The sequence below is a fragment of the Populus euphratica genome, unplaced genomic scaffold, assembly GCF_000495115.2.
Source record: "Populus euphratica unplaced genomic scaffold, PopEup_1.0 scaffold208.1, whole genome shotgun sequence".
Lineage (NCBI taxonomy): Eukaryota > Viridiplantae > Streptophyta > Magnoliopsida > Malpighiales > Salicaceae > Populus > Populus euphratica.
In genome coordinates this window covers 247770-274559 of record NW_011500091.1, presented here as the reverse complement: position 1 = coordinate 274559, position 26790 = coordinate 247770, and the positions used below count along the sequence as shown (strand labels likewise).

At 29.6% G+C, this 26790-nt stretch overlaps 1 protein-coding gene across 1 annotated transcript; it reads left to right on the top strand.

Annotated features, from left to right (window-relative positions):
- Positions 1-14719: 14719 nt before the first annotated feature.
- On the top strand, positions 14720-20110 carry LOC105109139 (MACPF domain-containing protein CAD1-like). Its single transcript, XM_011003736.1, has 6 exons — positions 14720-15240; positions 16730-16968; positions 17203-17398; positions 17599-17782; positions 18409-18563; positions 19215-20110. The coding sequence occupies exons 1-6, from the start codon at positions 14980-14982 to the stop codon at positions 19851-19853; spliced, it is 1674 nt and encodes a 557-aa protein (XP_011002038.1). The 5' UTR covers positions 14720-14979; the 3' UTR covers positions 19854-20110.
- The last annotated feature ends 6680 nt before the right edge of the window (positions 20111-26790 follow it).

Sequence of the window (26790 nt, the reverse complement as noted above, 5' to 3'; positions counted from 1 at the left end):
TTTATAATTTGTATAATTAACCTCCCTGTGGTTCGACCCTGGTCTTGCCGGGTTATTTATTACTTCGACACTCCTGCACTTGGGAGAAGACATCAATCTTTTAGTCGTGTCACCAAAAATCTCACAACAATTCTTTTTCATTATTATTTAGAGTATTAGGATTTAGTTGCATACTTTAATTTTTAGGGGTATAAAATTATACTGTAAAATATACCATCAAATATTAAAAATACAAAATAGAAAATGAATGTGATGCTAAAATATAGCCTTAGAATGGTTAGGATTTAACGTGATAAGAAAAAGATTTCCTCACGAAGGAAGATCTGTCTTGAAACTTAGATGAGACCAACGAACAAAAATATGACTTAGATTAATAATCAATCATCAATGTAGCTTACCTTAAGTAAGGTGTACTGGGGATAATGTGTCTTCCGTTTGCAGAACTAGTTTTCTTACTCAGATTATCGCAGACCATAGGTTTTCTAGTGACTATAATATTAGGTGATGACTTTCTTAAATCATAACTTTATGATTAAACTCAAACCCTTTTATTCCAGGAGGCAACTATGTCATTCAACAACATACACGTCATAACAATCTTCGTGGTGACAAAGTCTCTACAAAGACAAGTGCTTAATATATTTTGGTATAGTAGAGAAACTTTAATAGGGAGAGCATCACTTTTGTTTTGCTATCATCATGGCATTGTAAGTTTAGTTTCATTTGAGTGAGACTTTGATTAGTTATGTTATCAACCAATAACCAATAACGAGATTCACTTTTGTTATTATAGCGAGGCGCGCCTCGGGTTTGTCGAGTAACGGCAACGTCTGGCTCTTGAGTGGTGTGTGTTGAAATTGAGGGTTTTGGTATAATCATAAAATTATGATTATAAGATTTAGGAGTTGCTACTTAGTATTATAGTTACTAGAAAATATATAATCTGCAAGAGTCTAAGTAAGGGACTGGTTGTACAAAGGAAAGTTACATCACCTCTAATGCACCTTACCTAAGATAAATCATATTATTGTTTGATTGTTTTTCTAGGATGTGTTTTTATTTATTGGTCTTGTCTAAGTCTCTATCTTATTGAGTTAAATCCTAATCATTCTAAAGTCTAAATTTTAGCATCACATTTATTTTGTACTTTGTATCTTTAATACCTAAAGGTATACATTACAATATAACTTTATACCCCTAACTATTAAAGTTTGCAGCTAAATTCTAACACTTTAAATATAAAATGAACAAAATGATTAATGAAAGATTTTTGATGCTTTAGCTAAACCCTACGAGATAATCATAAATAGGTAGTATGGTCAATAAGAGGCAAAAAAAAATTATGTTTTAATGATGGTGCTTGGGAAGAATTGTTATGATTCTCTAATATTAATATTAGTTGCATATGACTCAATTTGTTTGCAAATTTAAATTGATAGCAACCATATGTATATATGTTTTAGGTTACACAATAGTGATGTAGCTATATTCTTTTGTTATAGCTAGGTAAACTTTAGTTTTATCACCTTTTATTATGTATTTAAAATGTTATCTTCCTTTTAATATGTTTTTGGATGACTTATAGTAAACTTATAGATTTAATAAGTTAGGAATGTTTGTATATAAACTTATAATTGTAATAATTTAGAATTATTTATGCATGTATGATGTTTCAATTAATATAGTATGAAATTTATTATTACATTGGGATGGATAAAATATAGGTTTTGTATGAATATGAGGAATGATAGTTTATTGTATACTTGAAGCTACCTATGAACTGATAAGTGGATTGTTTTGCATGGTGACGAGTGGTTGTGATTGTGATGTTGATTTTCTTATAGGTTATTACACAAATAATATTTTAGATAGAGTCCACTATAGGAAAAACTTTACTAAAATTTAATTAAATTGAACAAATATATCTATTTAATTTGATAAATCATAGTATTATGAAAAGGGGCCTAAATGAGTAATATGGATATTCCCTAAGGAGGTTTGTTTGAGTAAATTATGCTAAAGAAGGTGGATATTAAATGAATGTTCCAATATGTTAAAGTATATAAACGTACTGAGATAAGAAAGATATCATTAACATTCCATCTTGCCAGTGAATATGATAAACAATTAGAGTTGGTAATCCTAAATGGAAGGCTAAAGAAAAATGAAATTCTTATCATGTGGATTCATAAGTCAAAAAGGAAGGTTAAAATAGAAAAGAAAAATATATTAAGTATCATTTAAGAAAGTAACTCACTAATTCTAAAAAGGTGAAAGTTGTGAATAAAAAATGAAACATATGTTAAAGTGTTAAAAAGGTTAATGTAAATGAAAAATAAAAGAGAAAAGGATTTATTGATTTTGACATAATTGTAAAATGAAAGATTTTATCATGATGAGTCGGTAAATAAATAAACAAAAAAACAAAATTGGCCATATTTTCATGTATGTGAGGTTGAATTATTGTCTTAATTGCTTATAAAATCACAATTTGTTATATTTGTTATCACAACACTAGTTGTGTTCTAGTGGAATTTATGAATTTGGAAGGGATTAATGGTAAAAGGCATACATTGCAGGATGATCACAACGGGAAGAGGTGCATAATGGCACTAACTTGATACATAAGATGCTGATAGTGTTGCTAGCAAATTATCATCTCTCCATAACATTGGAAGAGTGGTTGAAACTTAATGTTGGAAGCATTAGTGAGCATACAATAAACATCCTTGCAACCTATCATGCTAAGATATAGATCATATAATACTAAGAATAAATGTGAGGCTCTAGTTCTATTGTATGGCCAAATCAGATTGAAGATATGCGAAAAGATATGAAATAGTAAAGTTATGAAGATTATTATTGATGTGACAATTTCGTGTGACATTGTGTTGTTAACCCTAGTGGTGTTGCTTACATATACATAATGAGTTTTGATTGTGAGTTAAACTTAAAGATAAGATGTGCTAGTAGGAAATATATTTAGCTATATTGGAAGGGGATGTAATTTTAGGGCTTATAAGATGTGAGCAACATAATAACAATATTTACGAGTTCATAGTGAATTTAATGGATAAGAGTTTTTCCTTAGCTAAATCGAACCATGTTTTGCGTGGTTGTTAGTTGAAAAACCCTTATGTTCTTAGTTGGAATGTGTTTACTTTATTTAAAGATTTTTGTATTTTGGACTCAAGGTCCTATATTTGATTGAAGACAATTTGTAAGCAAGATTTTGAATGTTCATTTCTTCTTGACTTAGGATACTATATAACCCCACGTAGCTAGCTTGGTTTATAAGATAAAAGCTTTTTGGGTCATTTTTTAACCCAACAAAAATCAAGTTGGGTAGGTCTTGAGCCCAACCTAAATGCGAGGGTTTCGGCCTCAAGCCTAATAAGCCAGCTCATATGGCTGGGTTAGGCCAAACCCAAAAGCTAACGGTGGCTTTTTGGCTTGTGCCAACTTCGTTATGAAAATAAAATTTTGTTTGGATCATTAAGGTTTATTGCAAAACAAGACCTTAAGAAATTTTAATGTCTCTGATTTTAAGCATGCCTTAAGTTTTTTTTTTTTAGTTTTAATTTGTTTGTATTTTGGGGTTTAGTCAAACACGCCATTAAAAAAATCTAAAAGAAGATTCTAAAAAAAAAAAGTTCAAGGATCATTTTGAAATTATTTGTGGATTCCTCGTGAGTTTTTTCAAACAGTTTTTGCCTAATATTAGACTATAGACTTATATTGTAATATACAAATCCAATATTAAAAATAATTTATTTTTCTCTAGAATTTCAAAATAAAAATTCAAAATTTTTTTTCTCTAATTTCAAAAACGCAAAAATATTTTTTAAAAAGAATTTCTTTTAATATCATACTATAAACTTATACTCTAAGATAGAGACGTGATATTTAAAATACTTGGTTTTCTCTTAAATTTCAAAGAAAAAATCCAAAACTTTTTAAGAATATTTCCTCATTTCAAAAACATAAAAAATATGTTTTGTTTTTATACATACGATCAAATTCTAAAGTTTTTTTCATGCATATTTTCTAAAAAACAAAATTGTATTTTTATCATATTTTTTAAATATAAAATGGATATCATAATGAGTTTATTATTATACATTAGGATTTGGTCAAAATACCAAAAATCTCACAAGAATTTTTTTTAATTATTATTCAAAGTATTAGGATTTAATTGTAGACTTTAATATTTAGGGGTATAAAATTACAATGTAAAATATACCCTTAAGTATTAAAGATACAAAAAAACATAAATGTGATGCTAAAATATAACTTTAGAACGTTTAGGATTTAACCCGATAAGAAAGAGACCTTTTCACAAAGGAACATCTACCTTGAAACTTAGATGAAACCAATGGATAAAAACATGATTTAGATTAATAATCAATTATCAATGCAGCTTACCTTAAGTAGAGTACATTATGGATAATGTGTCTTTCCTTTGCACAACTAGTTTCCTTACTTAGATTTATTGCAGACCGTAGGTTTTCTAGTGACCATAATATTAGGTGTCGACTCTCTTAAATCATAACTTTAATTAGGAGAGCATCACTTTCGTTCTGCTATCATCATGGTATTTTAAGTTTAGTTTCATTTGAGTGAGACTTTGATTAGTCATGTTATTAACCAATAACCAATAACAAGATTCACTTTTGTTATTATAGCGAGGCGTACGCGAGGGTCGTCTAGTGATGACAACATCTGGCTCTTGAGTGGTGTGTGTTGAAAAAGGAAGGTTTAGGTATAATCATAAAATTATAATTATAAGATTCAGGAGTGGCTACCTAGTATTATAGTTACTAGAAAACCTATGATCTGCAAGAGTCTAAGTAAGGGATTAGTTGTGTAAAGAGAAGTCACATCACCCCTTGTGCACCTTACTTAAGGTAAACTGCATTGTTGTTTGATTGTTTTTTTAGGTTGTATGTTTTTATTTATTGGTCTCGTCTAAGGTTCAAAGTAGATTTCTTCGTTAGGAAGTCTCTATCTTATTGAGTTAAATCCTCATTATTCTAGAGTCTAAATTTTAGCATCATATTTATTTTGTACTTTGTATCTTTAATACTTGAGGATATACTTTACAATGTAATTTTATACCCCAAAATATGAAAGTCTACACCTAAATCCCAACACTTTAATTATAAAATAAACAAAATGATTAATGAAAGATTTTTGATGCTTTGCCTAAACCTTAATAGATAATCATAAACTGATTAAGATATTCATTTTACATTTTAAAACATGAGAAAAATGTAATGTTTTGTTTTTTTACGAAAATATGCTTAGAGAACTTTTATGATTTGACTATATGTATGAAAATAAAATATCTTTTGTTTTTTAAAGGGAAATTAATTTAAAATATTTTTGAGATTTTTTTAATTTAAAAAAATAGAAAAGTTTTGAAGAATACCAGATATTTTAATATTGGATCTGTATCTTACAATGTAATATACAGCCCGATATTACATAAAATTATAGAAAAAACTTACGAGAAAATCACAAATATTTTGAAATAACCCTCGGATGTTTTTTGGATTGTTTTTTGTTTTCTATTATTATTATATGAAATATAAATTGAGGTGGATCTGGCCAAGCCATACGGGTTAGGCTTAAATAGGGCTAGCCCAACTTAGTCGGGTTAGCCAACTAACAACCCAATAAACCCTCCTCCTTTTTCTTCTTTTTTTAGGGGTAGGCTAGACCCTTCCCAACCATTTGGGCAAGGCCGAAACGAGTCCAACCCAGTTTACATTTGCTGGCAGAATCATTGATTACAATTGTCATCTCTGGTCTTACAGAGAACAGTGGAAATGCTAGTGGCTCACGACATTAATGAGATGGTGGTTGTGTTCCTGTGGTGCAGGAAGAAGAAGAAATTTATGGTGGAAAAAAAGAAGAAGAGATTGGAGGTTGTGGTTTCTATTACTAGCAAAGAGATGGGTTGATAAAGGGGTTTACTTTATGGTTGTTCATGGTTGTGCTAAGGTTGTGGCGACTGAAAACATTATGGAGAGAGATAAAAAAAGAAGAGAGAATTGTTGGCTAAAAGAAAAAAAACTAGGGAGGGAAGTTGGTTTTCTGTCAAATTTGCATAAGATTTCTTCATGCTTAGGGCATAGAATCCAATCTTATTTATAAGGGATGGAAGAGGAACATTTTGTCTTTAATGGTGCCAAATCTTAGCCATTGATTCAGCCTTAAAGGATCCTAATTGTTGGCTCAAAGTGGGCATCATGAACTGTCAAATTTGATAGTTGAAGACTATCTAAGTTGGCCTTTTTAGGCCGATGATTAGTACTTAAAAGTATATTTTTATCAAGGTTTTATATCATCATTTTGCACTTGAAGTATCAATAACTCCTTAACTAAAAGGGTTTACCTTGTAGTTGTTCATGGTTGTGCTAAGGTTGTGGCGACTGAAAACACTGTGGAGAGAGATAAAAAAAAAAAAAGAGAATTGTCGGCTAAAAGAAAAAAAAAACTAGGGAGAGAAGTTGGTTTTCTATCAAATTTACACTCAATTTCTTTATGCTTAGGGCATGGAATCCAATCTTATTTATAGGGGATGGAAGAGAAACATTTTGTCTTTAACGGTGCCAAATCTTAGCCCTTGATTCTACCTTGAAGGATCCTAATTGTTGGCTCAAAGTGGACATCATGAACGGTCAAATTTAATAGTTGAAGATTATTTAAGTTAGCTTTTTTAGGCCGATGATTAGTACTTAAAAGTGCATTTTTATCAAGGTTTTATATCATTATTTTGCACTTGAAGTATCAATAACTCCTTAACTAAAACATGTTTTATAATAACAATTTTGATACCATCAAGTACCTTTAATTTATGGTAAAAATTCATCCTAAATGCAAGCTTATCACACAAATAAAAGGATTAATTGATGAGTTGAAGTACTGAAATTGAAAGGACAAAAAGAAGACCAAGTTTAGAAAAGAGATGTTGGTGTAATCCAAACTGGAACAATGTTTGGTTATTGAGTCATATATGGAGTTGTAAATCTCAGATTTAGGTCTGCTTTATATGGATGGAAATCTAAAACATAGGCCTAAAACTTTCATGGGAAGTCAAGAGTCAATTCTGTTGTCTGTAAGTCCAAACTTAGCAACAACATAGAAGTTTAAATATGTCTTGTAGCCTAGACACTGTTCAATGTTCAGCCTATATCTCGAGTTCTAGAAATCCAAATGACCTTAATTTTTTTCTGGAAAGCTCAGACAATTTTCTAAAACTTTCATGTAGAAGGTTAATTCAAATTCTGATGTTATCAATGATATTTTATTCAAACAAAAAGATAAGGATTGTCACCAAATCAAGATGTGGCCACCCATTCAATAATTAGTCATGATTTGTTGTTAACATAAGTTATAATAATAAATACCTGACAATATTTACAAGTATTAGCATTATTCGAATAAGATAACTAATGTAATCATGTTAACAATTTATAATCTGATTGGAACCTTCTTTATGTGTGGTTTCCAATTGAATAATAAGAGTTTATACTATACTTGTTTGAAATACCATTAGTGGATCCTCTAACCTTGACATTTGTTGTTATTATTGTTTAATCCTCACATTGATCTTTTATCTTAAAGTTGTAATAAACTTCTTCTTCTTCTTCTTCTGTTATTATTATGATTATTGTTATTATTACTACTATTACTATTACTATTACTATTGTTGTTGTTATTATTATTCTTATTGTTGTTGTTATTTATAATTTATACAATTAACCTCCTTGTGGTTTGACCCCGGTCTTATTGGGTTATTTATTACTTTGACACTCCTGCACTTGAGAGAAGATATCAATCTTTTAGTCGTGTTAGCCAACACCATGACCATTGCCTGAAAATACCATATTAGGGTGTAATAAGATGTCAGACTATTATTTTCATGCAATTTTTATCAAATTTGGTAGAGAGTTGAAGCATTAAATGCCCTTAAAAAGCAATTCAAAAGTAGTCTTTTCAAGGAAAAAGAAGAAGAAGATGATGACCAATTACCAAAATAGCGTTGTTTTGGTAAAGTTCAATTTAGTTTTTTGATTTGTGATTTCTCTCAATTATACTCCTGATTGACTTCAAACTTTTAATTTTGTGCAATTTTACCCCTGATAAACTTCAATTTCAGCCTCGGATTTGAATGACCTTTTAATTTTGGTCTATAGTCTTGGATTTCTTTAATGTAGCTTCTATTTGATGATTAAACTTTCAAATCTCTTTAATTTCTACCTTAATTTCAGCCAATTGGGTTCCCACAATTTAGTGTCTTTTGCAAAATAATCCTTAGCTATGAATTTCTTTTATTGAACCCTTAATTGATATTTAAATTTTAATTATCTTGCAATTTTACCCTTGATTTGAACCAATTGACTTTGTAAAATTAAATTTGATCTTCTAAAATTCAAATCTTCTCAATTAAGCTTAAATTAGGCTCCCAAACTTAATTTTTCACTAATTAAGTTCCTCATAAAATTAATTTGACCCATTTAAAGTTTAATTAAGTTCTTACACCTAATTAAATTCTTCAATTGGACCCAAATTAATTATTAAACATGATTAAACTTTAATTTGGCTCATGATTTAATTAAATTGGCCTATTAAAAATCTAATTATGTCCTTAGACTTAATTTTATGTAGATTCATCCAATAATTATTTAATTTGATTTTGAATCTACATTGTCTCTTTAGTTTTTTGGTATAATAGATACAATAATGCTCTTAATTCCATTCAAAATTGCAGCTTGATTTTTTCTATATTTAAAATCCTCCCAACTTGATTTTATTAAAATATTAGTCATATTGCAATTATTATTTTATTTTGAAAAGAAAAAATGTAGAAATTTTATATAAAAAATAACCCAAAAAGAGATTATGACAGTTATAAAGATGTATGATGTGTTATTTAACCACTATACAAATAAAATAAAAGGATATAGTATGGTAATATTTACATATGAAATGTGCATTTCCTGTATTATTTTGTATGTCAACCAGAGCAAATGAGAGAGATGAGAAAGAGAAACAGCATTTAGGCTTGCACTTCCCCCGTCCCCCGCCCCCACCCCCCCCTAACAGTTAACCAATAAGTACAAAGCTACAAATAACTGGGAAAACTTTCCTCACAATTTCACTATCAAGTATAAATATTTAGGTCAACTAACATATATCAAAGGATTTTCTTGCATTTTGCTAGCATTTTTTCCAATCTAAACCGTGACGTTACTGCTGAGAGGCGACTCTCAAATCCTTGGTTATCTTTTTATATGAGAAAATTGACATTGTTTTCAGTCAATTATAGTGGCTTTAAATCTAATGCTAACCACGTACAGTGGAAAATCTAAGACTCCAAAATGACCCAATATCCTAAAACCAAAAATTTTGATGCCCTTAGAGCCCAGAATCAAATGTAAAATTGATCCCATGACTTGGCTAAAATGTGGTCTCGGGCCTTGGTGGTTGGTTCCGAAGTGAGTCAGACATCCAAGGAGAACAGATGAAAAAATAAAATAAGTTTTTTTATTATTATTCTTTAATCTACGCCTTTGACTCTACAACTCCTCTCTTGCCTCTGTTTAATCGTAGTCAATATAAGCAATCAACTCAATATATCTACACTGTCAATATGGAATAAAGCGTGAGGTTCCAAGCCTTCAAATGAAGTTTCTTCGAGCTACACTTCATGTTAGGATTTTCAGTTAGGTGCACTCGGTTCTACCTTAATTATGACAATCAATAAATGGGAGTTATTCTTGTTTTTTCGCAAGGTAAAAAAAACAAATTTGATAAATAATGTAATCTAAAAAATATTTAGAAAAATAATATAGTTTAAAGAATTATAAAAAACACTTGCTAGCTACTCTCTTGAATTTTAAAATAACCCGATACAATTTATAATAAAAAAGAGAAAAACAAAGAAAAAAGAAATAAAGAAATTTTTTATTATTATCATATAATATTGATGATGATACACCCAACACAAGGAAGGTTATTAACAATAAGTTACATGAAGCAATCAAAAGTGACAGGTTCATTTATTTTTTAGTAGCTTGTATAGTTCATTTCAGGGTTTTTTTTTATTTTGAATAGGTTATATAGTCTACTTCAGGATTCACTTGTTTTGAGTAACTTGTGTCATTTATTTTAATCATTATTTGTGATTTTTTAAGTAATATTAAATTTATTTCATCATGATTTTTTAAGTATTTTTAGATTTTTTTTTGCTGATGTGATTTTTTAAGTAATATTAAATTTATTTCATCATGATTTTTTAAGTATTTTTAGATTTTTTTTTGCTGAGGTTTTTTTTAAAATACTTATTATATTCTTATTGGAATGTTAGTTTACTTTTTGTGTTTTTTTTTTTAGTATTTTTTTCTCCTCTTTTCTCGTAATAATTTATGAAGAGAGAGGGGAGAAAGAAAGAAAAAACCTCATACAAGCATCAAAGTTTGCTAAACTGTTAAATATTTTTATGAGCTATATTATTTTGTTTTATTTTCTATGCTAGAGTACATAAAATACTCGAAGAAATATTCACTGCAAAAATGATTATGCACTCGATTAAGCAACGATCACAAGGATTTTGCTTTTATGTATCTATAATATTCAATTGCACGATCGTTTCCTTTCTTTTAGGTATCCTATCTCCATCTTAGATCTTGAATTATAACTACAGATACATTCCTACCCTCTTGATTTCTTTTCCATATATAAATATGTGCTCGATTAAGGTAGTACAATTCCATGTAGTTATTCCTTTCTTTTAGGTATATTATGTTGTATTATTGTGTCGACTAATAAAACCTAATATTGTTTTGGAGCATTAATTCCTGCCTTTTTTATTTTGCTATTAGACACATAGATTTACCCATGAAAATGACACAAATGTTGAAAGATAATTTTGTCATTCCTGTAATTGTGTTTGCTGGTCTTTGTCTCTTGATGACTTTGAGCATGTTTAGAAATATAATCATTATTGATTTTTAAAATGTTTTTCACATATAAATATATTAAAATAATATTTATTTTAGTTTTAAAAAATTTATTTTTAATATCAGCATATTAAAATGATCTAAAAATATAAAAACATATTAATTTGAAGTAAATAAAAAATAAAAAATTATTTTTAAAATACATTTAAAGTATAAAAACAATAAAGTCAGATGAAAAAAATACATGTAGAAAAAAAAACCAGGTAATGTACAATAACAAAGCAATTTTGATCTTCATCAATAGTTGTTATATATTGAAAATGTGATCTACAAAGACAGCAAACATGAAACATTCCCTGTGAAGACTATTAATTGAGAAGAAAGTGAAGATCATAAGGGTTCTAAATATTACTATGATAAGCAATTTGGATGACTCTCATACATTTCAAAAATATTTTAAAAAAATTATTTTTATTTTAAATTAATATTTTTTTAGTATTTTCAAATTATTTTATTATGCAATGTTAAAATTAATTTTTTTTAATTAAAAAAATTATTATTTTTATATATTTTTAAATAAAAAATATTTTTAAAAATAAATTATCAAAGCTCCAAACAGTTAATTTAGGTCACTTCTCAGTTGATTCAAGTGGTTCAAATTATTAATATTTTGAATAATTGAATGTGAAAGTTCTTAAAGCAGGGGACACGTGTTTTATTGTGGCTCCATATGAGGCAGATCCTCAAATGGAATTTTTGGAGTTTAACTAAACTAGCCTTTGGCTATCTTTAGATGAGTTTAATTATTTATTTTCGTATTTTAAAAATATTTAAAAAGAAATTAAAGTTTTTTATTTATTTTTAATTAATATATTTTTATTTTTTTAAAATTATTTTAATATACTGATGTTAAAAATAATTATTTTTTTAAATTATTAACATACATTTTAACATGAAAAATTATTTAAAAAACAATCGTGCTAAACAATTTCTACATATATATTTTTCTTTATAAAATTAAAATATCTCATGCTAAACAAGTTCTACATGTTGGTATGTATATTTTTCTTTATAAAATTAAAATATCTTCTCCAACAAAAAATAGCTATTATATTACAATATTGTGAATTATTATTTTATTTAAAAATTTATTTATTTAGATAAAATTTATATATAACATAAATGATGTGAACCAAAATTTTATCATTTCTCCATTGACTTTTAGCTTTGTAATATTAATATTATTGTTTCTACAAATCTTAATTCAAGGTGTTCTTTGTCAGGAAAATATTAAAGAGATAAGCATGGATAAAAATATTATGTTAACATTTGACAAAAGAATCCTTTTTTTGTATTATTTTTTGTTTTACTAGATGCGGATTAAATTAATAATATAGAACTATTAGAAATATTGTTTTGAACTAAATTTTTTTAATAGTCAAAAAAATTATATAAAAAGTAAAAATATGATAATCTTTAATCTATTTTTTTTGTTTTAATTGTTCATATTTAGTAATTTCTATAATTGAAAACTCTTGAAAAGCTTCAAGAGAAGTAAAAATCTATAAAATATTGGATCTTAGATGCTAATATTGATATTTTAGTATTTATAAAATTGAAATGCTTAATTTCTCGTACTACAATTACTATTGTATTCCAATATTTGTAAATTATTTGTGTTCAAAGAAGTTCATTTTTCAAACAAAATATATACATAAGGTAAATGCATTGGTACATGATGTGACTTTTAACATAAATAAATAAGCATTATAATTTCTACAAATCCCCTTATTTCAAATAGTTCTTTTTTAATATATGTGAGGCAAATGTTAATAATAATTTTTATATAAAAGAATTGATGTTATCTTTTGACCTAAGTGTTCTTTTAAAAGGTAGAGTTTATTAAAAAGATATGAATACTTTAATCTAAAGGAATCAAAGATAATGTAAAATAATACCTAGAAGTCTCGTTCAAAAAAGATTTAATTTAGTGATTTGTTTAATTTTGATGTAATTTATTATTTCTATATTTAAATTATATGTATGGGGAATATATATAAATCACTAAATTAAATCTTTTTTGAATATATATATATAGGCATGTTAAATTTTGTAAATCTCTTAGTTTAAAAAAATCTTCTTTTAATATTAATAACACTTGTAAAAAAAAGTCAAAGATAAGATGAGACCATAATTAAGAATCTGATTTAATATCTTTATAAAATATAATATGATTTTATTATTCTTTAGCTTTCAATTATTGGCCTTTGCTTGTGTATTTATATATATATAGGCATGTTAAATTTTGTGAATCTCTTAGTTTAAAAAAATCTTCTTTTAATATTAATAACAGTTGTAAAAAAAAGTCAAAGATAAGATGAGACCATAATTAAGAATCTAATTTAATATTTTGATAAAATATATTATGATTTTATTATTTTTTAGCTCTTGCTAGTGTATTTTTAAGCAATTTTAGAGTTTTAATAATTAAAATAAAGTATCAATTGAAAAAAAAAAAATTTGCTCAGCATTTTATTATTGTAGAGCAAGATTCCATGTACTGAATTACTATAGTGCACAAATGATTTTTCCCTCCATAATAGGTTGAATTTTTTAGGATAAAATTATATTTTCACAGGTTCAAATGGTATTATTAATTTATTTAGGGGTAAATTGGTATCTTCATATTTTTATTGCAGTGAAATTATTAACCTACCTTTAAAAACAAAAAATATAACATGGGGAAAAGGGCATTTTTGGTTTTTTATTTTTATTGAACAATATAATTACTGAGCTACACTTGTTTTTTTTTTTTATATTTGTCAATTAAAGTTAGGAGCAATTGAGTTTATATATATATATATATATATATTTAAAAAATTATTAGCGCGCGTAATACCCTAACAAATGAGAGGAGCTTGCGCCCTTCTAAAAGCTCGTATAAGCTCCTCCGATTGTTAAACATCATTTTTCATGGTGGCATTTAAAGTGGCATAATAAAAGCTTTCTAGTGATGGCATGCATGGTGGTGGAGAAAGGATGATGCGGCTATGGTGATTTTTTTTTTTCTTTTCTTTTTTTCTCTCTCTCTTTTATTTGACAAGGTACATAAGCTTTTTTTTTTATTTGTTTTTTATACAATGTGATCCTTTTTCTTTTGATGTTCTTTTATTTTTTTTAATCTTTTATATTTTATATTTTTAATTTCATCCATTTCATTTCATTTTATTTACTTTTTATTTTAAATTTGGTTTTTATTCTTTTAATTTCTATTTATGTTTTTTTAATCTTTTTTAGATTATTTTATTCTTTTCAATTTTATTCATCATTAAGATAATTACCTTACCCAATGAATAATGAAAGGTATGAATATTATCAAAATACACTTAAAAACAGCCTAACTTAAATTAAGATGTATATTTATATTATACAAATATATTTATTAAATATTTAGATTTTTAATACAATAAGATATATGTGTGTGTACATACTATTTATAGCTTAATAATTTGATACACACTACACTCTCCAAATTTATATATTATTTAATAATAAATAGTTGTCAGCTAATAAATATCCACGTAAATAAATGATTTCATCTCTCATATTTATGACACCCTACACTCCCCGAATTTCAGGGCTTGAGAAAGAGAAAGTAGAATCCATGCATCAAAGTCAATGTAGTTAGTTGTCTAAAAGAGAATTTTGTAGATGAGATGAACACTTGAAGTAGAAGTAAAGACAAGGCGAGGATCCAAGGGGAGACTGACGGCTCAATTCTCACAATCGAACACAAAAATAACGCGTTTTGAGCACCATTGTTACAGTCAAACTTAACACAAAAACAAACCAAACCAGCAAACAAAAGTCACCAACTTCCATGTCCAAAGTTCCAAACTACCCCACCGCTCTACAAAAAACAAGAAAGAAAGAAAAAAAAAGGCAAAAAATAAATGAACCAACCAAGCAAGCACGCCAGAACAAATAGTTCTCGTTTTTGGAAAAAAAGATGAACTTGAGTTCTGATGCCTTGACTACCACTCTCTGCAACTCGATTCAAGCTTTGGGTCGTGGCTTTGATGTTACATCTGATATAAGGCTTTTATATTGTAAAGGAGCTACTGGGTCCAGGTTGGTTCATATTGATGAAGAACATGCTAGGGATCTTGATATCTCTCACGGGCTTGTGCTGCCTAGTCTTTCTTTTGACATCGACTGCTCTCAAGAGAAAAGAAGCTTTGAGAGAATTCCTGTATGCTCCTTCCATGAGGTGAATTTTTCTTTTCTTTTCTTTCCATATCTGGGCATGCTTGGATTTCTCTATTTTATTTTCTTATGTTAGGTTCAGTCTCTTGTGATTCGCGCAGTCCTAAAATTTATGCTCTTTGAATTTCACCTTGTGCTTGTTAGGACTTTCATGGCTAAGTAGTTAATTTGATTTGTCTTCAAGTCTAATGTCAAAAGATCACAGAAATATGTTGTTCTGATTTTTCCTGGCCGGCAATTTGTATGTGGCTAACTAATCTGGGAAAAGTTGTGGTTAGAATGAGCTTTTTTCCTTCGACCCCAACACTGCATTGATTAATTTCGGATGGGGTTACTGAATATGCACATTCAGGTAGAAAGTTTGAGAAAAGTTCTCAATTTTAGTTTTATCATAGCAGCGGTTGTTAAGTTAGATTGGTAATTTTGTGATGCCTAAAGAATTACATAATTTTATTTGTCTGAGGGAGACAATCAACTAAAGCTTTTAGATCATTTCTCTGTAACTCCTGGTTGTGTGCACGCAGCTGATTATGTTTTTCACATTGATGTGACACGAAACCTAAAATAAGGATTGTTGATGTAACTGCTAAGTGCTTGGAGATTGTGGCATAACTTTTATGTCTAGTATCCTGGCCATTTGCCCAAGGGGCATTCATGATTTTTCTTAGAGTTGAGTGTATGGAGTACTTTAAGTTTCTATAACTTCTGCAAGGTCTTCTATTAGGATTGTTGTGATTTTGAGAAGAAATCTTATCTTGTTCGTAAACGTTCCCAACTCATATATGCATATTTGATAGCAACTGTTTTGAAGGTTTTGGTTGGGTGTGTGTGTGTGTGTGTGTAAGGCCTAAGCTAACTGGGATAGGTGTCCAAACGTCTCATTCCATAGTTCATCCTCTGCATACATGGTCAGTGAATTGGATTTCCTGCCAGAAGAGAATATAATTAGATGGTCTCAAGCACTTTATGGGCTCATTTGCACCATAATAGACTTTAAGAGCCCAGAGATGATGAACTCTTTGATTTAGGATATGGAAGGTAAATGACTGCATATGGATATGTTGGTTAAGAACAATAGATTGACATGCTTATATTTCCTCTCTCATTACCATCACCAGCAATGCTTTCCAGTCTGAGTCCATATTTTATCTGGGTTTCCCAAGCTTTCTAGCTTTTTGTCATCTGCCAGTGTTCATGGTGAATCAATTCTGTAGAAAGATGGTGATATTTTGCAGTGCAGTGAATTCTCTATTCATTAGTTGCTCTCCAATTCTGTGCTTTATATTTAATCTCCTTTTTTTTTCCATTGATGTTAGACCTAATGATTTCTCTCTAAAGTTGACTATAAAGAAAATTTCATGGTTTATGGACTGGATCAAATAGCATGTTCCCTTTTTTTTTTCCTTTTCAATATTAGCGGAGTTTCTATCTGTACTTGAGTTACTAATGTAGTAAAATATGATGTAAAAGAAGCTTATTGCTTGAATTTTCAGATGGCAGGACGATTCAATGAAAAGTCAGGTATATCAGAACGAATTCCTCTCGGAAGCTTTAATGGCATGTTCAACTTCACTGGCTCATGGCAAGTTGATGCAGCTGGAACAAAATCCCTTGCAATGGTTGGGCATTTCATTCCCCTGTATAAGGTTCAGATATCCAAAGTAAACCTAGTTTTGCGTGAGGAAGTCAAGCGTGCTGTTCCATACTCATGGGATCCTGCATCCCTGGCAAGGTATTTTGTTGTGGCTCGAATTGCTTATAGAAACGAACTCTGTAAGAAAACTTTATAATCAAATACATGAGTTTTGTGGTTTTGAAACCAGTCATCTTTTATTTCCAATAATGCTATTCAAGAGCATCATCATTACTACGAAAAAATTCATCCAATGGAATCCCTTTATCACATCAAAGAGTTCAGCAACATCAGCTTTTTTATTGGGATCTGTGGTTTTTTCTACTTTTCCAGCTTCATTGAAAGCTATGGTACCCATATTGTCACCTCTGCAACAATTGGTGGACGAGATGTTGTTTATATTAGGCAGCACCAGGCATCTCCTTTGTCAGCATCCGATATTGAGAACTACGTGAAAGACATAGCAGATCAGAGGTTTCAAGACTCAAAAAATACATCAGTTGCTGCCCCCTTGAAATATAAGGACAAGGTTAGTGTTCTTGCATTGCTCACTTATCTGTTCATCTAAGCCAGGCCATCAATTGATAGCTCTCATTGTTTCACCCATTCTTTTCTTGACCAAACCCCTATCTTATTACATTGTAAATTCATGTCTCTGACACACTGTTTTTTTTCTCATTTTTCTACTCTGGAGTTACAGAAATACTTACGTTAAATTCCTTGCTGTAGGACGTAACAGTGATATTTAGAAGGAGAGGAGGTGACGATCTTGAACAGAGTCATGCCAAGTGGGCAGAGACAGTGCAGTTGGCACCAGATGTGATTAACATGACGTTTACACCGATTGTGTCTCTGCTTGAAGGAGTGCCTGGAATAAAGCATTTGGCCCGGGCAATTGAGTTATACTTGGAATGTAAGTTCTAATCCCATATTTGCATTCCCTTTTTTGGTTTGAAATTCAAATTTCTTTTTAATGTATAATATATTTGAATTGGTCAAGAATTCTTAAATGAAACCATTGCTGTGCTTATTATTCTTTTCTTCTTTGCTAAAGCAGTATACAATTCTTGAGTGAGAAGTTTTTCTATAGCCTGTATGATAAGCTGTTTATTTTTCTTGCAACAAGTGAGTCATGTGCATGACAAATAATTCACTAAGAGCCTTTGCATGAAAATTCATTCACTAAAAGCTAACAATCTTTCTCTTATAGCTCAGTCTCTGACCAACAAAGTCTAGAGAGATGAATTCACTATGATCTGATTGAAATTGGTTTGTTTAATCCTAAATATTCCTTGCAAAATTAATCTGAACCATTATCTGCCAAAAAGTTACTGTTCTGAAAATTCTAGATTCCTAGGTGCGATCACATCAACAGTAGTATAATGGATCCCATAATACTGCTGAAGTATAAACGTGCTTATGTGGTTCTAGCTCTAGGATGGGCAACCTTCTAGGAAGTCCTTGTGCTGCACACCACATGATGAAAAAATCTAGGATTTCCTTGTTGAAATATTCTTTTGTGTGTTTTCCCTTTATCAGACAAGCCACCCATAGAGGATTTGCAGTATTTCTTGGATTTTCAAATTGCTAAAGGATGGGCTCCAGAGCAGAATAATCTTCTAAGAAAGGAGCCTGTTTGTCAATCTCTTCAGTTCAGTCTGATGGGTCCCAAGCTGTATATAAGCCCAGATCAGGTATGTTTTCAAAGTGTATCTTCTTCATGTGGTAATGGAAAGTAATGTTGAAATGATTGCATGTGATGAATAGAATTTCGTGGATAGTAGCTTCACAAATAGTTTTTCATATGTTTTTCTTTGCTGTGAGTTTGTCATCTCAAGCACCATTCATTCAAAACCACCGTTTTGAAAATACTAAAATTTTTAATCCTGTGATGATTATTCATATCTTTAAAAAGCAACCAATTGTAAATTTTCATCCATAGGATAGCCAAACTATAAAAATTGCAATCGTCCTTAAATCATTTGTGGTGATGGATGTTGGATAGAGGTTTTGAGAACTTAAAGTGCATGCAGTACTTTTCATGAAAAGCCATTAAAAGAAAGCTTTAGCTATGAGAGTATTACTATTTACACTAGCACCTGACAAGAAAGTACTTTGGTGGGCTTTTGTCCTTCTGAAGTATTAGTGCTGGATAAAATGAAAGAAGCGAAACTTGTGGATAATTCAAAATGGTCTCTCCAAACCATGCAGAGTTCCAAGTGTTTTTCTTCTTCCAGTGGAAAATTTCTCCTTTTAGCATATGCAGACCATCTTTGCCAGACCCTGCCAGCATGAGCAGAGACCATTTTCATTTCTACTAAAGTCAAACCTTTATGATGCTGCAGGTAACAGTTGGCCGTAAGCCAGTTACAGGTCTCAGACTTAGCCTAGAGGGCAGCAAGCAAAACAGACTTTCCATCCATTTGGAGCATCTAGTGTTCCTTCCGAAAGTCCTTCAACCCCACTGGGATGCACATGTGGCCATAGGTGCTCCCAAGTGGCAAGGTCCTGAGGAGCAAGACAGCCGTTGGTTTGAGCCTATCAAGTGGAAGAACTTTTCCCATGTAAGCACCGCACCGATAGAGTATGCTGACACTTCCATCGGAGACCTATCTGGTGTTCACATTGTGACCGGGGCTCAGCTTGGTGTTTGGGATTTTGGTGCGAAAAATGTGTTACACCTGAAACTCCTATTCTCAAAAGTTCCAGGCTGTACAATAAGGAGGTCTGTATGGGACCATAGCCCCTCCAACTCTTCTTCGCAGAGAAGCAATGGTGCATCCTCTTCTGTTTCACGTGAGAAACCCTCCAGTGATAAGAAAGAAGATAGCCATGCTGGCAAATTGGCAAAAATCGTCGACATGAGCGAAATGTCAAAGGGACCACAAGATGTTCCAGGTCATTGGTTGGTAACAGGAGCTAAGCTTGGGGTTGATAAAGGAAAGATTGTTTTGCGAGTCAAGTACTCATTACTGAATTACTGATTGATCTTTCCAGTGTTTTATGATTGCCCTTTACACATGTAAGCATAGTCAAATATTCTTTGCACAGGCAGCCCAGTTCATTTGTTCTTCTGTACATTGTGCTCGTTTTCTTTGTTGTTTTTAGCTTCCTTAGTTGATAGTAGCACGATTAAATGAGAGAGGAGTTCTTTTCTTCTAAATTTTGTTCCCATATTTGTTTTGTAAAAGATAAGAACGTTTAGTCCTATATAATAGACTTGGTTTTGGTTGATATACAATTGTTCATCCATTTCAAGTTCGTCAGTACAGCTTTTGAGCTTTGCTTGATTTACTTCCTTGTGTTTTTCGAAATATTTTAGAAGGAATATTGTAGTTATTATTTATGAATAAAAATATTATTTTACAAGAAATCCAAACAAAAATATTATTTGTGATCAAAAACATTATTTCAAATCAAAGTCCAAGTTGAGATCAGCAAGTAAGCTTCAGTATACTTTACTTAGGTAATTTTTTATTAAAAAACTTTGATATCTCACGAGTTTATTTTTAACTCTTTACCTTGTCATTATATAAACCAAAATAAAAATTATTTTCTTTCAACTTAAGATAAAAAAGCTTTGGTTTTTTATTTAAAAAATTGTCAATTATGAGTTTTTTTAAATCAATTTTTTATTTACTTACAATTTATTTCTATAATGTTAATATTTTGTGTTAAATAATTTTTATTAAAAAATAATTTGCAATACAGTTTTAAAAAATAAACAACTGCCCTTTTAATTTAACTTTAAATATACTCATCAACTATGTTTTTAAAATAAATTTCCAATAATTTTTCCTTTCTAACTTTTTAGCAATCATTAGATTGGTGCTCTCCAATGCCACTAGTCTAACTAAATATTAAAATACTTTTTTAACTTAAAAAAAAATCATAAGAGATAATTATGTTTTTAAAGATGTAAAAGAAATTTAACAATCAAGTTAAATTTTGATTAATTAATAATATAACAAAAAAAAGTAATAATAATAACAAATTTTGATTAATTAATAATATAACAAAAAAAAATAACAACAAATAAAAAAAATATTACGATGGATAAAATTAAGTTAACACATAAAACCTTTAACACTCTTATCAACCAAAAAATATTAAAACAAGAAATTTTATAATAGTTCTATATATTTCCATCGAATGCGAGCTTTTATTATCGTTACACACACTTACTTCAACACGTAGTCATGTTCTTAAATTTATTAACAATTATGCAAAACTTTTGACAAAGTTTTCTTTATATTTATACTTACTAAGTTATCAACTACTTCTTCCATATCACACGTGATTATCACAAATATAATCTAATTATTTTAGAATATATTTCATATCATTACAACTAAGAATAGACTACACTTATTTTTTCAACCCTTATTTTATCATACATCATTCAATAATTATATCATGTTCATCCCATAGTAATTTGATTATAAATAAAAGTTACAAAAGTAATAAATCCAATCTCATGAACTTTTATTTTGAATTATAAAAAAAATAAATTACAATCTAACCACATGTTTTAAACTTATATATATATGTGTGTGTGTGTGTTATGCTTTTCTTATTTATTCTCTATTTAATCCATTGATAACTTATGCATAATTTTTATTTCTCTTAAATAAACGAATTTAATGTTCAATTTTAATTATATTATTGATGCTTTCCATAAACAAAATTATGTAAGGATGTACACCAAGTTTCATGATAATATCCTACATATAAATTTCATACACAATTCTAAACATAGATAGAAAATATCACTAAAAAAGAAAAAAAAGAGAGTAAGAGAGAGCTTTGAGTTATGTTTACCAAATTATTTACATGCACAATAAAAGCTTCAAATCTAAAGTCCAACTACAACCTATTATTAGGTTCCGCGATACAAGAAAATACTATAACAAAGAATTTATGAAACATATGTTTTTATTTTAATATAATTAGTTTTCTAAACATGCATGAAAATGAGAGCACTTATTTTTTTTTAATGGAAACTCTATAGAAAAATTTCATGAGCAATAATCATTAATTTCACAATCATAATAGATATTTATATTCGATATGAGTAAAACCTTATTCTCAATTTTAAGTCAATTAGTGTATTTTGATCAACATAATTGTTAAATATTTTGTAACGATTTATTATTGATCTTTGTTTTATAAAAAAACCAACTTAATTTACTATGGTTCTCAGATAACTTGGGCAAGAACACAACTTGGCTTTCGCATTTGCAAAACCAACCAAAACACATTTGGTCTTTGAGTAATTTTGGAGACTCAACAACATTGGCCTTTGCATTAGCGAAAGCAACTCAATCACATCGTCATTCCACACAAATAGTTACAATTCATTTAATACATAACATTTATAGTTATTATCATGGCATCCACATCATCAAACGATAAGTCTATCTCCTTAGTGATGATGAAAGAGGATTTTGAGCATAATCATTAAATTATAATTATAAAGTGAGCCACCATCTAATAATATAGTTACTAGAAAATATATAGTATATAAGAGTCTAAGTAAGGGACTAGTTGTGTAAGGAAAAAATATATCACCCTGAATGCACTCAATCTAAGATAGACTGCATTGTTGTTTGATTGTTTTTCTAAGTCATGTTTCATTTTATTGGTATTTTTTTAAGATTTAAGGAAAATCTCCTTCGTGAGGAAGTCTTCACCTTATTGGGTTAAATCTTCACAATTCTAAAATCTAAAAGTTAGCACCGTATTTATTTTTCACTTTATATCTTTAATATTTAAGGGTATTTTACAATGTAATTTTATACCACAAGTATTAAAGTCTAGAGTTAAATTCTAACATTCCAAATATTAATTAAACAAAATAGTTGTTAAAGGATTTTTTATATTTTAGCTAAAACCTAACGAATAATTATAAACTACTTATGATATCCACTTTGTATTTTTTTAAAACATGATAAAAATAATTTTATCTCTCTTTAAAAAATATGTATGAAAACATTTTAGAATTTAGTCATATGCAGAAAGATAAAATATTTTTTTGTGTTTTCAGAAAAAGGAAATTTATTTTTTTATATGAATTTTTGAATTTTTTTAAATTTAAATTTTTTTTAGAGAAAATCGGATATTTTTAATACTAGATTTGTATTTTACAGTGTAAATCTATATCCTAATATTATAAAAAATAGTCGAAAAAACATGTGAGGGGGCCATAAATATTTTTAAAATGCCCTTTGGAGAATTTGAATTTTTTTTTTTAAAATGCCCTTTGGAGAATTTGAATTTTAAAAAAAAAAATATAACTTTTTTTAATATTTTAATATTAGTATACTATTATTTATTTATTAAATGGGTTAGACCTGACCCAACAATCTGGGTTAGGCTGAAAGAAGTCTAACTCGACTTAGTTGGGTTGAGCAGACCAGCGCCTCAATGACGAAGTCTAACTCGACTTAGTTGGGTTGAGCCGACCAGCGCCTCAACAACATTCTCTCTCTCTCTCTCTCTTATTTTTAACTAGGCTTGACCTAGCTCAACCAATTGAGCTAGGCTTAAATGCGTTTAGCCCACGACCCATATGGTCACTGGCCTGACTCAGTAACCATGTTAATTATTTTAACCATTGCATGTAGAATGAATTCTGTATGTAACAACCATGAGGGGGAAGAAGAGAAGGAGAGAATAAGACTACCTAGCGTGGAAGAAGTGGTTGTTTAGTTAATTTGTTGGTGGCACACAATATGGGAGCAGTTGTGATGTTGATAAAGGAGTTATTGGTTGACATTAGTTATTGAAGGAGAAGAAACCTCTAAAGGAGAGGAAAAAGAAGATCCTATGATGGTATGGTTTCTAACTAAAGGTTGATAGTGAGTTAGTGGCAAAGACTGACAGTCATGGGAGGTTAGATGGCTATAGAAGTCAAAGTCTAGTGGAGAAAGAGAATAAAACTCGCGGTGACACAACTAAAAGATTGATATCTTTTTTCAAGTTTAGAAGTATCGAAGTAATAAATAATCCGGTGAGACCGAGGTCGAATCATAGGGAGGTTAAGTATATGATGATGATGATGAGTTAAAGAGGACTTTGAGATGTAAGATTAATGTGAAAAATAAATAATAACAAAAATAATTGTCAAAATTAAAGGATCCACTAATGGTATTTTAAATAAGTATAATATAAACTCTTTTTAATTATTCAACTAGAAACTACACACAAAAGAGGTTCCAATCATATTATAATTTATTAACATGATTATATTGATTATCTTATTTGAGTAAAGCCAATAATTATAAATGTTGTCAGGTATTTATGGTGATAACTTATGTTAACAACAAATTAAGTTCTTTTCATAGCACAAGTAGAAACCACATGAATCCCACAAGAACAAGTGCACCCCCATGCATATTTTTTTCCTCTTGATGCATCTCATTTTAATTTTAAGTTGGGCATTATTCAACTTTTACTTTCTATTCATGACTTAGATTTAGAAAATCCATACATGTATTTAAGGGAATTTGAGGAGGTCTACAACATATGTATAATGACTCAAATTGTAGCATGAACACCATAAGATTAAATCTTTTTCCTTTTTCATTAAAAGATAAAGCTAAAACATGACTACAAAATTTGAAACCAGAATCCATTCATGTTTGGGATAAAATGCAACAACAGTTTTTAAAGAAGTTTTTCCCTTCTCACAGAACAAACTCTTTTAACAAAGAAGTTTTTCCCTTCTCACAAAACAAACTGTTTCAACAAACAAATCACCAATTTTACTCAAAAACTAGGAGAAACATTTTACCAATTGGGATAGGTATCGAGACTTGCTTAGTACTTGTCCTCATCATGGTTTTGAAACATGGAGATTGGTTTCACATTTCTATGAAGGGTTAACACCTAAAGATAGGCAAATGGTTGAATTGATGTGCAATGGAACTTTGAAGATAAAGACCCTGATGAAGCAATGGAGTACCTAGACTTGTTAGCTGAAAATGCTCAAAATTGGGACACCGCAGGTACTTATGAGGCACCGAGTAAAACTCAACCTCATACATCTAGTAAAAGTATGTACAACTTTAGGAAAGATCATGACGTCCAAGCCAAGTTTGCATCTTTAGCTAGAAAAGTCAAGGCACTGAAATTGAAAAAGAGTGGTTAATTAAAATATATTTAAGATATTGTATGTCAAATCTATGAAACAATTGAACATTCAACCAATGATTATCCAACTTTACCTTCTTTTAAGGAATGTCTCCATTAACAAACTTATGCTTTAAATAGTTTCCAAAGGCCCAATCATAACCCATACTCGCAAACATATGACCCTGGTTAGAGAAATCACCCAAATTTCAGTTGGAAAGTGATAACAATAATGCACCAAACTTCACAACCACAGTTTCAAGCACACCATAATTTCCAAAATTATCATGGATATGCACCTCCTTATGCTCCACCTCCTAGAAGAAATCTTAAGGAAACATTGCATGCATTCATTGAAAAGCAAGAGACAATCAATACTCAACTTGCTCAAAACATGACAGATTTTAAAGATACTCTTGCTAAATTAACATCTGCTCTCAGTTTCCAAGAGAAAGGTAAGTTTCCATCTCAAACACAACAAAATCCCAAAGGGCAATACAATGCAAATGCAAGTAGTTCCGGAAGCCAACACATGGATCAAGTCAAATCAGTCACTACTCTGCGCAGTGGTAAGGTTATTGAAAAACCCTCTCTTGAACCTTATGAGAAAGATGATGAGTCAATCTCTGAGGGTAAGGAAGGGGTTGAATCTGAAAATTGCAAAGAAACGACTGATTCACCGCCAGCACTTCCATTTCCTCATGCCATGACCAAACAAAGGAAAGTCAATCACAACTCTGAAATTTTTGAAATTTTCAAACAGGTAAGGATCAATATACTTTTGCTAGATGCTATTAGACAGGTTCCTTCTTATGCTAAATTTTTGAAAGATCTGTACACTATGAAGAGAAAACTGAATGTGAAAGAGAAAACCTTTTTAGCCAAATAAGTAAGTGTCATTTTTCAAAATAATAATGCTTTGAAATATAAAGACCCTATTTGTGCTATATTTTCTTGCTTTATTGGAGAGCATAAAATTGAAAGAGCCTTACTTGATCTTGGTGCTAGTGTGAATTTACTTCCATATTCAGTTTTTCAGAGTCTCAATCTAGGTGAGTTAAAACCAACTTCTATATCTCTTTTACTTGCCGATAGATCTGTAAAAGTGCCTAGAGGAATAATTGAAGATGTGTTAGTACAAGTCGATAAATTCATTTATCCTGTGGATTTTGTTGTCTTGAACACACAACCTGTTGAAACATGTAATTCATTTTTTGTTATTTTAGGATGTTCGTTTCCTTCAATTTTTAACGCATTGATTAGTTGTAGGAATGGACTCATGAAGCTATCATTTGGAAACATGACATCGGAGATGAATATTTTCAACATTTGTAAGCAACCTGGAGATGATAATGATTTACAAGAAGTAGATCATATTAAAGAATTAGTTTATGATCAATTAAAATCTACCATGAGTACAATAGAGTTTGATGAATCTAAAGATGTGTAAACGATTTATTCTCAAGAAGAAATCACAAATGAAAAAAACACCAAAAATATTGATACGGATCTTTTGTGAAGAGTGACAACAGATTCGACATCTGACATCACACCAATCGATAATTACTTTCCTGACGAATCCTTACTTTCTTTTAGTCCATACTGTGGTATGATAAAAATTTCAATTATAAACAACAACAATAGTAATAACAACAACAACAACAACAACAATACTAATAGTAGTAGTAATAGTACTAATAATAATAATGAAAAAAAAGAAAAAAAAGTTAATGAGAACTTTAAGATGGAAGATCAATGTAAGGGTTAAACAATGATAACAATAAATAT